The sequence below is a fragment of the Myotis daubentonii genome, chromosome 12 (assembly GCF_963259705.1).
Source record: "Myotis daubentonii chromosome 12, mMyoDau2.1, whole genome shotgun sequence".
NCBI classification, from domain to species: domain Eukaryota; kingdom Metazoa; phylum Chordata; class Mammalia; order Chiroptera; family Vespertilionidae; genus Myotis; species Myotis daubentonii.
The window spans coordinates 6,835,150-6,850,505 of NC_081851.1; the positions used below are offsets into that span (position 1 = coordinate 6,835,150).

General features: G+C 49.5%; 1 protein-coding gene across 3 annotated transcripts; it reads right to left on the minus strand.

Annotated features, from left to right (window-relative positions):
- Positions 1–260: 260 nt before the first annotated feature.
- IL1RL1 (interleukin 1 receptor like 1) lies at positions 261–14,562 on the minus strand. 3 transcript variants are annotated; one of them, XM_059658860.1, is made up of 11 exons: positions 14,414–14,562; positions 13,427–13,631; positions 12,490–12,700; positions 11,576–11,750; positions 11,323–11,485; positions 10,004–10,075; positions 8,561–8,702; positions 8,325–8,482; positions 4,546–4,692; positions 3,447–3,614; positions 261–646 (listed from the first exon to the last, which is right to left on the minus strand). In XM_059658860.1, the coding sequence occupies exons 2-11, from the start codon at positions 13,485–13,487 to the stop codon at positions 288–290; spliced, it is 1,656 nt and encodes a 551-aa protein (XP_059514843.1). In that variant the 5' UTR covers positions 13,488–13,631; positions 14,414–14,562; the 3' UTR covers positions 261–287. The 3 variants fall into 3 exon arrangements, with proteins under 3 accessions (XP_059514843.1, XP_059514845.1, XP_059514846.1); XM_059658862.1 differs by having other exon boundaries at positions 264–646; positions 8,325–8,470; XM_059658863.1 differs by lacking the exon at positions 261–646 and adding an exon at positions 2,275–2,582.
- Positions 14,563–15,356: the final 794 nt, after the last annotated feature.

Consider the following 15,356-nt stretch of genomic DNA (forward strand, 5'->3'; position numbering starts at 1 on the left):
GGGGGTCCGGGTTCTAGACAAAAGCTGGGGCTGAGCACCATTGCCCTTCCCCCTGGGCCCCCACACCCCACCCCCAGCCCTCTCCCCGACCCCCTCTCCCTCACCCCCCACCCTCAGCCCCTACCTCTCTCCCCTTCCACCCCCACCCTCTCCCCCCATACCCCCACTCCCACCCTCACCCCTACCCCCACTCCCACCCCCACCCCTGCCTCCACTCCCACCCCCTAGGGCCGGCCCTAGGCGGTCCCAGGCGCAACTCCGGCACATGGGCACATCCGGGCGGCCATTCAGGGAGCCAAGAGGGCGGTCTTGCAGGGAGGCTTGCTGGGCACAGGCATGTGGTACCGCACGCGCTTCCAGAACTTGGAATTCAGGGACCGCTTGTTGGCCACGTGGTCCTCCCGCCACTTGATGGTGCCCTGGACTTGCACCAGGTGCTGCAGGGACCGGGGGAGCCCCGCGAGCTGCAGGCCGCCGGGAGCCGGCACCTCGATGAGGATGGCCTTGGCGTCGCCCTGCACCAGGGCGCTGTGCAGCGCCACCTCCTGCTCGTAGGCCAGCTCCTCGCTGTGCTCTGCCCCTGGCGCCAGGACGAAAATGTGCCGCCGGCTCTTTCGGATGTTGGTCTCCACCGCCGTGGCCACATCTAGGAATGAAAGACACGGAGGAGGTGGCCTGAGCTGCGTGTTAAGTCTAATGCTTTCGTCCATGTTCTGAACCTCAAACATTGTTATCTGGTGTGAGATTCTGACACCATCAGTTCCCCTATTCGGAAAAGGCTTGGATCCAGAGCCCCCGGGAGTCTGCCCCTTCCACTGAGCCTCCATCCCCCTCCCCCAGGTAGATCAGCCCTCAGGCAGAATCCAGGCTCATTAGCTGCGCAGTGTCTTTCTAGAGCAGCCGTTCTCAACCCCTTTGGGGGTCGCCTCAGACCATCGGAAAACACATATAATTCCATATTGTTTCTGTGATTAATCACTGTGCTTTAATTATGTTCAATTTGTAACAATGAAAATACATCCTGCCTATCAGATATTTACATCACGATTCATAACAGTAGCAAAATTACAGTGATGAAGTAGCAACGAAAATAATTGTATGGTTGGGGTCACCACAACTTGAGGAACTGTATTAAAGGGGCGCGGCATCAGGAAGGTGGAGAACCACTGCTCTAGAGTGTCCGTTTACATGTTTTAGAAGAGATTAGAACTTTAAGTCTCATTAAGGAGTGCACACTCAGGTCCTGGCCTGGCTCAGTGGCTTGGAGTGTCATCCCTGCACCAAGAGGCTGCGGTGAGGTTTCCCATCAGGGCACATGCCTAGGCTGCTGGTGCTCCACCCAGTCGGGGCATATAGGGGAGGCAACTGATCAGTCGGTCAATGTTTCCCTCTCTCTCTCTCTCTCTCAAAAAAAAAAAAAAAAAATCAGTGGAAACATCCTCTGGTGAGGATTAAAAGAAAAAGAGTGCAAACTCGGGAACCCTTGTTCCTCTGAAGGACTAAGTCTCCAGGGAGTCCTGGATCCCCTGCAACCCCGTGACCCCTGTTTGAGAGCTGGATGTGATCCAGACTAGAAAAACCTTTAGGAAGACAGAGCCCCTTGGCAAGTCAATGTTTATGAAGCATCAGCTCCAAAGAGATTTCAACTAACATCGGGGTGGACTTAGATAAACATTAAAACCCAGTTCTCACTGCAGAGTGATGCATGGTTAAGAAAACCCAGCGCGTGGCAGAACAGCCCCACATGTTCCCGAGAGTGGCTGAGAGACTGCCAATGTGCTGAGTGTGAGATAAGGAAGGAAATGTTAAACAGGGCCGGACAGAGACCTTGGGCCAGTCAGGATCCTAACAGAAAACAGGGCACACTCAGAAGGACAGATGAAAGAGAGTTTATGTGGGCAGAGCCAGGGAAATCAATGAGAGGCGGGGCAGACCCCCCACCCTGGCAATATCAGGGAGCAAATGCACTCTGCAGTGTGCAAGGAAGGAAGCAGCTATGAAGCCAAGGAGTGGAAAGGCCTGAGGAAGGCCGGCGACAGGAGCCCTGCTCCAGCAGAGAGAAGGGCAGCTAGCCTGGCAACATCACCCAGGGGCAGCTCCCTTTGGCCAAAACCAACGTGGAGCCGAGGGCGAGGGAGTGGTGGGCCTGTAATGATCAGCCACTCAGGGCTGCTGAACGGGGTTGCAGGAGCAAATGGAAGGTCTCTAGCAGGGAAGAAATACACTACATCGGTCAGTCATTGACATTTTCTAAGGAGAGGGTCAAGTTTGGTGTTATTTTGTTGGATTTCATTTTGCTTTGGCTGCAGTAAGGATGGAGGACACGCTTGAAGGGGAAGTAGAAAACTTTTCCAAATGAAAAACAGTGAGCACCAGTGAGCTGGCATTTACACTCGACTGGGAAGAGTTGTAACTAGAAATGAGGTTGATGAGCCTGGGAAAGAAGAGATGAAGAGCTTGCGGCCAGATGTGCACATGGTGTGACATCACTGCCAGCTGCAGTCCCTGCAACTTCTTGGGCGGATGTGCAATATGAAGAGACCGTTTGTGCTCCCTGCCTCCGTGGACAGCCAGTGGGAGAGCTGGAGGAAGAAGAGCGCCCCAAGAGAAGACTTAGCTTTCCGTTTCCTCAGGTGTGCATCGTACACGTCTCCCAAGCCCTGCCTAGGCGGTTAACATCACTCAAGCATGCCAGGGTCACCAGATTCACCTGCTGTGTGTGTCCTTTAATCTGTAAGTATGTGAGCTCCTCTTTTCAGTAGAAATGCCAGATTAAACTCACCGTCTACCAAACATCAATTTGATTGGACTCCTGCTCACTGTGTTCCTGCCTCATCGCTCTCAAATACTTCCTGGCCCCTGAGGAATTCAGGAAGGGCAAGGAGGGCTCATGTGATGCAAATACAGAGAAAGATAAGAGCAACTACTGAGTTGCTGGGACTGTGACGCCGCTTACAAAAGTGCATGAAATCAACTAGGAATATCAAGAAACAAAAGACACAGTCTTAGTTGTTCTTGTGAGAAGATAAATTTGCAAATGTTTCACCATCATAAGGAAAATCATAAATATTTTAGGTAATGACTCTGGATAGTAGAACAAAATTTCATGGTTTTAGAGTCCCCCTTCACATTTTCTAGAGAGAAGTAAGAGATGTTGAGTGATCTTAGTGATGGACATGGGAAGTAGGAGAGTGCCCTGCCAAGTCCACGTGCTAGGGGTGCCTTCCCCTGTCCTCACCTCCCTGGTGCAGACCTCTCGATCAGGGCGACCGAGGGGCAGGAGGAGCGAGGATAAGCATCGCCTTCCTCTGGAGAAATAGTGAAAGTCACCATTGTTGGGCCTAGAATGATGACACTAAGTCTTTATCCATCACAACGACGAGACCACCCTCCCTGAAGCTTGTGAGGAAGTGTATTTTGTCCTTGATGTATGCTGGTAGTGTTACCTTCTCCAGGTAGCAGGTCTCGCCCATAAATGCATAAGCTGTAGCCACATTTATTTTCAAGAACGTCGGGCAGAACCTGGTGAACAAAGTACTCCACAGAACAGGCCCCCTCCAGACTGTCCCTGTGGGTCCGTGGGTAGATAACGTAAGCGTCGTAGATCTTCCCATCTGAAAGGGAGAGCAGAAAGTACAACTTTAGGATTGGATTCTAGTATTCGCCATCAAGTTTCATGGTTACTGATGAATGTATCCAACACCCCGAAATATTGTAGATTCCAGATGACAATAGTATGCTGCCACAAATGTCATCAGAAAATCAATCTTAATTCCAAAACCTCCTCCTTTTTACTGTCCCAGATGGAATGAGAGAGAAGGGGCAAGAGGCTGACAGTTTAGTTCAAACCATATTGTCACATTTCATCAATACTCTATCAACAGGTATGTATAGTCATGGATAAGGTACGCTGTGCTGTAAGATCTCGATCTTGTCTTTTGTTTGCCTGATGCTTCCCCTGGGGAGGTAACATTGCTAAAGGCTGATAGTGGCAAGGGAGTAAAATGTTTCAGGGAACTGAGTTTCCAAAAGATCCAACAAGTAGCCCGAGTGGAGTGGACCCTGTGGACCAGCTGAAGCCCATCTGCCTCCGGGCGAGGTATTCACAGGCAGGGGCAGAGGCAGAGCTGTCTTCTTCCATGTGCGCGCCCCAGGCCTTGGTCAGACGGTGCAGCAGGGCCCCTGCACGCTGCTGGGCTTGTCTGACCTCTGCACGTCTGGGAACAGGAACAATTTAGTTAAGTTTAAATTCCAAAATGTGTAAACCTTTCTGGGACTTGGGCAGAGTCTGTTACTGGGGCTTTAGTAGGAAAAGCAATCTATTGGGGAGGAAGTTCGAATTGTTAAGTTGCATCTTAGAATCACAAGGAGCGACAGGCAGGGTGAAGAATGGCTTCTGAGTGGACCCAGAAAGGTTTGCGGAGCACATGCTGGTAAGCAAAAGGAAGCTGGGTTTTGTAGCGTAGCCATGAAGAGAGAAGGAGGCAAGTAACGAAGAGCTATTATGGTACCTTTTCTTTTGAAGAACTCGAAACTTGCACTCACCGTTCCTGGCTTTGTAAGGCCTCGCTACGTCCCTCCAGAGAAGAATAACCTCAATCCAGAACACCTTCAGCATTATCATCATGATGTTAATTAGCATTAACAATATGCCGAATCCAGCAAGCATGTAGTAGGTGCTTTGACGATCAACTATTCAAAAGATGTGGGAGGACAAAAATTATTACTGTGAAAATGAGTATACGAGGCATAGAGACACGTAAACTTAACTCAGGTAGGAAATAAAAGCATATGTCAGAGGTTTTTAGAAGGAGTGCTCACTCCATGCTGGGCTGGGAATGAAGACTTCCTGCAGGAGGCGGTCCCTGAAAAGGCAAACTGAGATTGCTGCAGAAAGAACTGTGTGACTCCTGGCAAGAGACAGCGCTGTGAGCACAAGGGCGGGGGTGGGAGCATGTTTTCTGAGGAACCGAGTAATTCAATTTGGGGAATGAAGATATGTTAAGAATCAAGGCTACTGCCAAGGCATTTCTCCTTTATTCTGAAGGTCATGGGAGCCAACGAAGAGGGTTGTGTGAGTGTTAACAATGAACGTGACTTTCAAGCAGGATTAATTTGATGGCAGTGGAAGGCTTGTTTCTGTGGAAAGAAACTTGGAGTAGAGTGGGTGGCAAGTTTCTGCAGCTTGGAGTAAGAGGTGAGGAGTGCAATAATGAGAAAGGAGTGGACGAGCCCAGTGTTGGGGCACTAAGGAGAACGCGTCAACAGGTCCTGGAGATTTCTGAATCTGGAGTTGGCAGCTGGAGGAGTGGGGAAGAAGCAAGAGCCACTTAAGCCTTAGAGCTCTCTGGGAGAGCAGTCAAAGCTCCGGGCTCTAGGTCCCACACAGACCCCTCCCTCTCTTACGGTGAGCATTATTTAGCCATCTCTGAACTGTAGCCTGCGCTCATTGCCCCACAAAATACATTTGTGTGGTGGTCCCCATCTTCAAGGACTTGTGACACGTATGTGCAAACTGAACATAAGAGCTGTGACCATTAACGGTCTTGGTGGCTGTTTCAGGTTTACTTCCCCCTTTGGAACTGCTAACTGCCATGTTTTGCAAGTAACCCCACTTAGTGATGCGCATGAGAAGAATCTCAAATGAGAGTTGGTTATATAGTTCTCCTTTGATTTTCACCTTAAACCTCAAAGCATGGGCTCCCAGGTTTGACATGGAAAAGCACGGGCCCATATTCAAAATTCCCTCCACTTGCCCACCACTTCCTGCGCGCCCAGCACCACGAGACCAAGAATGGCCAAGACAGACTGAGGGAGACAAGCACCGTGGACGTCACTCAGATGTGGGCTCTAATGAACAAAATGAACTATCAAGCAAAATAGAGACAGACTCGTGGAGAGCAGGTGACAGCTGCTGGGATGGGGCGGGACAGAGTGTGTGGAGGGGAGAGATTGAGCAAAAGGGAAAAAAGAAGGGAAATTTCATGGACATGGACAACAGTGTGGTAATTGCCGGGGGAGGGGGCTGAGGAGGGGGAGGAGGGTGAAGGGGATAAATGGCGGTGGACGGAGACTTGACTGGGGTGGTGAACACACTGCACAGTGTACAGATGTGCTGGGGAATGATGCACCTTCAACCTGCATGGTTTTGTGAACCATTGTCATCGCCCCCAAAACACACCAGAAGTATATCAGGATGCATCCTAGTGAGAGCCCTTCCGCACCACCAACGGAAGAGGTGACACTTTGAACTCTGTTAGAAGTAAGCAGGGCACCCACTCCTTACTCTGCAAGTCGGCAAACAGGCGGACTGGCGCTTACCCTGCCTCTCCTGCAGGCACTGGACCAGTTAGGGTCAGCAAGCAGCCGGGGGAACGAGGGGAAATTCCATTTCACAGCGTCCCAGCTAATGAGTGTGAAGGTGAGCGGAGTTACACACTGACCATTTCCGCAACTCCCGCTAAAATGACGGCTTCGCCGGCAGGAAAGCTGGACCACGGTGGGAGGAGGGAGGAAGGAGGACGGAGTACAGGACTGACCAGCAGGCTGAGGTCACCGCCAGGGCAGCCAGACCTGCGCCTCGTGCCTTCGTGTGATATGAAAGCCACAGCACCGTGTGTGAAGTATCTGGTTAAAACACTTCCATCTGAGCCTGACTTTAAAGGCTGGGCATGTCAGCCTTAGAAAGAAATGAAATCCTGGCTCAGGTGGCAGGAATGATGCTGAGTGAAATAAACCACATATAAAAGGGCAAATATTGTACGAGTCCACTTACATGAGGCACCTAAAATAGGCAAAAATAAATAAATAAATAAATAAATAAATAAATAAATAAATAAATAAATAAGAGAATGGCCAGGACGCTGGCAGAGAGCTCACTGTGCCGCCGGGGGTGTGAGCGAGTGCTCCCTCGCACAGGTGCCCGCCACAGGCCTCCAGCTCCCTCTCCTCCAGCTCCTGCCCTGGGCGCGGCTGCCACTTCCAAGGAAGGAGAGAAGTTAACCAGGACATCAGAGCAAGTGGCTCTGTGCCTTCCCAGGTGTCAGGGTCTCATCTACCCGTTAATGTTAATAAAGTGCAACATGTTAATTAGACCGGACGTCCTTCCAGACGAAGCTGGGGCTGTGAGGGACACTGGGGTGGGTCCCAGGTGCCAGAGGGAAGCCGGTTCCGGCAGCGGGGATGGGGGTGGGGGGCGAAGGCCTGCTCTTGCAGGAATGTCCTGCATCAGGCCTCTAGTCAGTGCGTAAAGGCCTGTTTTTATGAGACGACTGAGCACTGACTACTCCCTGAAAGTGCCTACAAAAGGAGCGCTGCCTGCGTGTGGTCGTGGCCCTGGAACCCCAGAACTGGGCAAGCTATTGGCCTCCCTGCGCCCCAGTTTCCGCATCTTTACAATTAGAGGGTAGTAGCAGCCCTTCTTATGGATATTGACTTTTAACTAAGGGGAAATCAAATGGAAAATAATTAGGTCCTGGTACAGAGGAAACAATAAACATGTGTAATAATATTATTGTTATGAGTATTGCATATTTATCAAATAATATTTAATAATATGGGGATATAGGCCTTTTAAGTTTTTGTTTTTAAAATTAAAGATAATGCTGTAATTTCTTTTATTCTATGATTAGAAATAAAGAAATTTGTCATGACAGTACAACAGTAGCAACCATTTTTGTTTAATTTACACAGTTGTTGAGACAGAACATAACCACATTGATTTGAAGAAAAACAGGTGAAAGGTACCAAATACAGGTAACTAGAAGGAACAAAACACCAGGTACAGGGAACATGAAAGCAGTCCCAGCCCCAGGTGCCAGAGAACGTTCCTAAAATGGCAACATAAGCAATGCACAGGAATAAGGTTTTCTCACTGGAACGAACAGAAATTAAATGCTTCACCATTTCGTTCACTTTGCCAGCTTCACTAACAAAATGTGTGCTGTCTATGGCAAAAATACATTATAAAAGGGCCGATGCTTATGACATGATATATGTTCACAGACAGCTGTCTTCTTTCACACACAGTGCGCAGGGAGGCCCAAGGAAGCGGCCCTGAGGCAGAGAACCCAGAGGCGGAATGGGGCGGGAGCCAGGGAGGGGGGGGGAGAAGAGGGCAGGGGAGGGAGGTAGCAGAAGGAAGTGAAGTGGGGGAGAGGCTGCCAGACACCTTGGGAGGCGCCCCTGCAGGGTCATGTGCCCCAGAGGAGAAGCGCCTTGGCTGGGGGCCCGCGCGGTCCTGCGGGCCGGCTCGCTGAGAAAAGGCTCTCAGCTCACAGTGGATACCGCGGGCTCGCGACCAGTGCCTCCGAAACACTCCTTACTTGGCTTTTTCCTCCTGAGTCTCAGCGAGCGCCTTCTCACGCCGTGGAGGTTCAGGGCCTTGCAGTCGTACCGCAGCAACAGATCCTCCTCTCTCACCTCCTCTATCCTCAGGACGGCGCTCCGGCAGGTCAGCGCGCTGCTGGAACTGAGAAGGCCACTGTTACCTCCGAGGCTATTTTGCAGTCGCCATTGTGTGGGAGGCCAAGGGGGTGTTTCAACTTCAATATGAAAATACCTTTGATTTTGCTCTTGCTCCTGCCAAATTCTTGCTTCACTAAAGTTCCTAACTTTGGTCCCGTTCACCTGCCACGCGACGACGGTCAAGATCTGCGAGCCTTTCCCAAAGCAAGCGGCACAAGTGATGTTCACTGCTCTCCCTGCAGGAGAAGAAAGCCACCAGTGATATTAAATGCTGCAAACAGTGTTTATTTCATGTGGAAGAAATGGCCGGTGCCTATGCCCACCCTGCCGTCCGCGCCACGCCCTCCCCGGTGTCTTTACGTCCCTCACAAGTAGGCTTCGAGCTCAGCCCCTCCACTCGCACCCGGAGAGGAAACCAGAGGGACAATGCCCCCAGCTTCGGTCCCACGCTGTCGTGCGTATTTCCCTTCACTGTGAGCTGGCTTTTCTTCGTAACTGCTCTCCGCACACATTTCTCTTCCGTTTGAGTTCTCCTCATCTCGCTCCAGGCGCGTAAAACTGCTTTCCCTGACCTGGCTGCCATCCCAGTATTTCATCGCCCAAGAGCCCTCTCCTTCCCATCCTTCAATGGAGACTCCCTCCCTTGGACCTGAGGCCTCCCTTAGACCTGAGGGCCTCCCCTGGAGGGCCTGAGGACATGCCCCCAGCCCTCCCTCCCCAGCTCCTGCCTCTAGAATTAGGTGTCTGAAGAGAGAAAAGGAGCTCAGGTCTCTACACGGGGGACAAGGGGGTAAACAAACAATGAGAACACCGGTGTTCGCTAGAGGTTGCGGCGACGTGGGACACAGGGAGAAGTCCCTGAAGGGAGAGGCTGCCTGCTGCACAGTCACCGGTGGCCCTGGGCTCCCTGGCAGCTGTGCTCCTGCTGAAGTGAGGGGGGTGGGGGTGGGAGGGAAATGGGTCTTTGCAGAGGCTTGCATTTGAGCTTCGTGTTGAGAGGGGAGAAGTGAAACAATGGGCAGAAGCAGGCACCGAGGTGGAAATGCCATGGCCGTGTCACAGCCAGGGGTGGTCGGGGCGATGGGACTGGCGTGGGAAAATGGCTGCAGATGAGCCAGCATGTGGGTGAGGACCAGTCGGGCGGGACGTTTACATGCAAAACCTTTGCATCCTCTCTCCCACCTCTGGGGGGACCGGGAAAGGCGGAGATGGAGAGCCTGGTTCCGGCCTATCACTGAGTTTCAGACCCTTGGGCACGTCATTGGTCCCCTTTACAAGCGTAAGGGGGACAGTTTCCGCCCGGACAGGAGTGACAGGGGCACAGGAGTTACAAAGTTGACTCCAGAGTAGGTGCCATGAATGGCTGTGACCACATGTCCCCTCTCCTAGCCAGTGCCCGGGGCAGGGCTGCCACCGACACCTCATGTAACCCTCAGGACGCGGGGCGCGCCGGCCCACCTGGGGGTCTCAGGCCAGCGGGCGGGGGGGGGGGGGGGGCGTTCCAGGCTACAGTTACCGAGTTTTTGAGTTTTCTTACCGACTTCCACGTCCCGGGTCTCGTTTTGTAGAGGTGCTATTATTTCTGGAAACAATGAAAAGCCTTCGTCATCTTGAATCAAAGACCAGAAGAGAACACAACGTTAGAACAGCTTTTGGATGGTCATCAATATAAACATGTATTTCAAATTTCTATCCTATTTCATAGCAATGCTTCTCAAATTTTCTGACGACAATGGCAGCAAATACACACAGACGCAAAGAAATAAAACTTTAAAATAAAATAGCATTTTCCCTTACTACTGATTATGCTCTTTGATATTTTCTATTCTCTTTTATCTCATTACACAAATACTAGTCCAACCCATTAATTAATTGTACAACCTAACAATTGTCAGAAAAGCACACTTCAGGGAAGGGGAAATCAGAACACCCATGAGAATGATCAACACAGGAGCCCCGCTTCTGCTGCCTCCTCCTCCTCACCCCCCCCCGACCCCCCATGGCCCAGCCTCTTGGGAAGTGCCGGGCCTGTGGCCTGGCACCCAGGGACCGAGTGCGGGCTGGTGCCCGGGTGACTGTGTGCCCCAGACTGGGCCCCACCACTGAGGGCCCATGGTTAGGAGCCTGTGGTTCCGCTGTGAGTGGTGATGGCTACTGGAGTGTGGTCCACGGCCCCTTTCCCTGTGGGAGCGGAGAGCCCACCACAGCCTTTCTCCACGTGGTTCTGCCCCAGGAAATCACACACAGGCCTGCTTCTTCCACACCCACGGCCAAGCCAGGCTAAGGGACCATCTGTGTCCACATGGCACTCTTGATTGCGATATCTTTTCCCTGAGTGGGCTTTTGTGGAGTTTAAAATAAATTGGAAAAAATTTATAATTAAGTGACCTACTTGAGGCCTTTGATGATGTTGAAAGTATTGCAAAGCAGGGCTGAAAGCCACTTGACAACACTCAGGTGTCTTTATAAAGGTTCTCACTCAACTTCTAGTCCAGTGAGTTACATCAGAGATTAAGTGGACCTTTTCTATTTACAGAACCTTTGACGATAAATTGGGGAAGAAATGTTAATCTTGCTCTTCAAATAGTTGTACTGCCAGTCAAAAACATTAAGTTAGCATTCGATCACATTATCTTTGAAAATTAAGTAAAAAAGGAAAGAAAAGGTGATTTTGGGCTAGTAACACCGTCTCCCTCTGGAATGTCTAAGTCTTGATAGTGGTGACGGCAGAGCTGCCGACTGAGGTGCTGACTGACGCAGGAGGAGGCCAGGGCGGCGCAGCAACTCCAACAGCAGGGCCACTCCTCCCGCCCGATCTGTTGGCAAATGCTCCATTGTGCTAAGCTCTGTACTTACGCTGAAAGGCGAACGATCTGGTTGCTGTCACACTGTAACTGACTCCATTTTCATTGTGCATAAATTTGCATGTATAATCACCCGTGTCCTCATTAGTTGCATTGTCAATCAGCAAATAAGCCTCTTGTATGTAGTACCTTGATCCTTGAAGAACTTTACAATTCTGAAATACAAAATGCCATTCCACTCTCAATAATCCGTAACGTCCATCTTTTTTGTGTAACTTTCATTTATTTCCCCAAATTTCCTTTACCTTAAACCACTCAACAGGTGCTGTCCAATTGTAGCGCTTAATGGTAGGACAATATATTTTGGAATTTTTTTCTGAACCAAAGGTTTTCGAATATATCAGGCCATTTGGAATTTTGCAGCCTGGTTGTTTCTTATATATGGTGACATTCACATGTCCAGTCTTAACGAAGGTAGAACTATCAAAATAAGTCCAACAATTTTAAAAAGTTACTTAGCATTATGAAATGATTATACCCAAATCTGGTTTATATTATTTTATGTAGATTACAGATGAGGAAATTGAGGGACAGAGAAGTAACCTGTAAGCATCCAGCTGACTAGTGATGGAGATGAATCTAAAATTGAAACTTGTCTGCCCTCAGAACCTAGGCACCTAACTATATCCGTCCTGCCTTTCAGTGAAGTTCATCTGATATTTTGTCTGGACCAAATACAGGCACGCAATCAACACATGTAGCAGCCTGTCTGCAGAGTGAATAATCTGCAGGCACATGATCTCACATCCCTCGCCAATCGCCTCTCAGGTGCCAGGCATGGTGATGACCCTCCCGCGCCCCCCTCAGGCCCACGGTGCCCACTGCCTCGCTTACTGTTTGCTGTGCTGATTTACTCCCTCTTCCAGCCAAAACTGAGCAGCTGGTCTCAATTTCTTGGTCACTAGAAAAACTAGGTTTTTTTCTAACTGAAAAGACTGGGCTAAAAATTAATCCCTGCAGTTTTACATCCAAGTAGTTAGTTCATAACCACTTACACCCCAACCCGAGCATGTTCCTAGAAGTACTCTGTTACTCAAATCACTTTGCAAAGTCAACCATACCAGAAAAGTCTATAAAGAGAAGGAAAGTGAGGGCAGCTCAGGCTATCACCTCTTAAAGAAAAGAGAACAAGCCTAATGATCATGGTGACTGGTCCTACCTTCTGACAATGCAAGTGTAAACTCCAGAATCCTCAACTTTGGCTGGGAGAAGCTTAAGATATTCCCCTGCAGCAAACACACGATTTCCTTTCTGGGTGGTGACGCTTCGGTTGGTGTTTGAGTAATACCACTCCACAGGGTATTCATAGCTTCCTTCTCTAGGACATCTCACAAGTAAAGCCTCATTTTCCATACCCCTGAATGATCTGCCTGCAAATTAAAAATATGAAATGATTGTGAAATGATCGTATAAAGATCACAATTCTTATACTCTAGGATAGTCCCCTCTAGGATTAAATTGAGAAATGAGCCACTCACTTTAAGTATCACTTTGCGACACTTAAACTGAGAGAGAATAAGTAAGTGATTAAGATCTTGTATGAAATGCCCTAAGGCAGCGGTTCTCAGCCTTCTGGCCCTTTAGATACAGGTCCTCATGTGGTGACCCAGCCGTAAAATTATTGTCGTTGCTACTTCATAACTGTCATGTTGCTACTGTTATGAATCGTCATGTAAATATCTGATATGCAGGATGGTCTTAGGCGATCCCTGTGAAAGGGTCGTTCGACTGCCAAAGGGATCGCGACCCACAGGTTGAGAACCGCTGCTCTAATAGGTACCAGAGATTGGAGGGTCAGTGTGGAGCCACGTCCACTGTACACAGGCTGTCACCCCAGGCGCGTGCAGTGCCCGCCTCGTGCAGGGCCCTGGTAAGCTGTGACATAGCTGAACATGTAAAACCAAAACGATGAGATATCTATCTACGAGGAACTCATCTTCACGGATTTGTAATGAAGAATGACTGTAGAGCATAAATAAATTCCAGGCTACAATTCAACTGGAATGACTGTAAGCAAGCAGCTTAAAACAAGGCAAATGTTCTCGAAATTACTTAATTTAAAACATTTTAAATTACAGTTGCAAAGCAATACATACTGATTGAAGCTGCTGTGAAATGTATAAGAACTGTTAGGATCGCCAAGACCCGAAGTCTCATTCTTGGTTTATCAGCTAGAGCAGCGTTGCCAACTGACTGTTGAAATTATTCAAGTTGAATCCCTGACATATGACGGTAAAGATCTCCAAGGAGGTCGACGGTGCTACTAGGATTTATCACTGGAAAGAGTCGTCAGTCTCTCCACTGAAAGAAAATCATACAAAATCACTTGTAAAATATTTGCACCCATGACTTTCACTCGCTTCATTACAGCCAGGAGGAAGGTCCACACCAGGGGGACTTGTGCAGAGGCGTGGGGAGCAGCGGCTTCAGGAGAGCGTCGCTGTGCTGGGCTGGGACCGGGACCGGCACCCGGGAACAACCTCGCAATGGCAGCACTATTTCACTGTCTATTGGCAATGGACTGGAAGAAGCTCAATTAAAAGAAAAGAAAATGAATTTGTATTTTTGAAGAAATTAAAAACATAAAATTTGACAGACCCTGGAAAGCACAATATTACCGATGTTAACATAAAATTACAACCATCCATACCGGCTGGCAGCTGCGTGCACAGCCTGGCCACACTCAGGCACATGCAGACAGTCCTCCGAGCGCCACTCAGGTGTGGGAGCGTGAGGGGTGACGCGTGACTCCAATAGTTGCCCTGGACACTGCACCGACCCTCAGAGGGCCGCCCCTGCCCTGCTCGTCCCCAGGACACACCGAGGCTTTCTGAAGGCACTGGAAAGTCTGTGGAAAGCAATTACACACTCTCCTTCTTTCCTTCAGCCGAAGAATCACTTAACTATATCTTTTTTCTTTAAAAGTCAGGGGAGGGATGGAACCAATATAGAATTTGACAAATATAAGAATAAACACAACTTTTAAGAAAGCACACTTCCTCTACACTTGGGTTGCTGATACTTTTTATTAAATGAGTAGACAAGCTTTGAGCACAGGCTTTAGGTAGGTAATTGATGCTCACCCCACCGGAGGACAGCTCAGGATCGCGGCTCCGCTGCTCCGGGGTCCTCACGTGCCAGTGCGCTCTTGTTCCAAGGGAGCCCTGAGACATCCTCAAGCCAGCACCACTCCACCCACCACTCCGCCCACCACTCCACCCACCCTCAACCTTGATTTTGGGCCAAAATGTTGCCTAAGGACAACATTCCTTCAGAGAGGAAATACTCAAAATGCCTCCCTCTGTTTTAGCATCAGGTTCTCAAACTAGAAAGTGCTTGCCATTTACCACCCTGACCTTATTACCTTTTTGGTTCCGAATTAACTTGAATGCTGGGGCCTTGCAACCGCCCTCCCAGAATCCTGGACGCTTCCTCTGGCTCAGCCAGTGGGGGCAGATGAGAGTTTCAAAAGCAACCCCAGGGTCAAGCCTTGAAGCAGGCAGGCCTTGGAGAGAGCCTGCAAATGTTTTGTTTATGGTTCAGAATGTGATGCAATCTCATCCAAAAACAGCTTCCAGATCCTTAGAGTTAAGTCCCTGCTGGTGTCTCAGTTCTGATGGAAAAAAGAAAGGTTTTCTAAGGAGCTCAGGGAACTAGAGGGAGGCGGTAAGTAAGAAGGCCGCCCTAACGGCAAGGCAGGAAGACATAATTCTTGGGCTCCCTGAAACCAATTTTAGCTCTGCATAGCTGGGATGACTCTATTTGAGTAAATGCAGCTTAATTCTGAAAGTCGTCGCTTCCCAGAAGGATTCAGGGCCTAATTCCGGACCAGCACAGCATTATTAAGAACGATACTCGCTGAGCTTTTCCTAGAACTCTCTCGATGTCAGGTAAGTTCTAAGTGTCTCAAATGTACTGACTGCATTCCCATGAGGCGGGTGCTATTATTAATATTGCAATTTACAGACAAGGACGCTCTGGCACAGAGAGACTAAGCAACTGTCCAAGTCACAGACCTCGAAGAGG

What these genes read in the sequence shown, in the direction of transcription:
- IL1RL1 (XM_059658860.1), bottom strand. Translation starts at nt 13,487, where the DNA reads ATGAGACTTCGGGTCTTGGCGATCCTAACAGTTCTTATACATTTCACA. An exon ending in CACCTGTTGAGTGGTTTAAG is followed by an intron (nt 11,486 to 11,575) that starts GTAAAGGAAATT and finishes TTTGTATTTCAG; the next exon opens with AATTGTAAAGTTCTTCAAGG. An exon ending in CAGATCGTTCGCCTTTCAGC is followed by an intron (nt 10,076 to 11,322) that starts GTAAGTACAGAG and finishes CTTTGATTCAAG; the next exon opens with ATGACGAAGGCTTTTCATTG.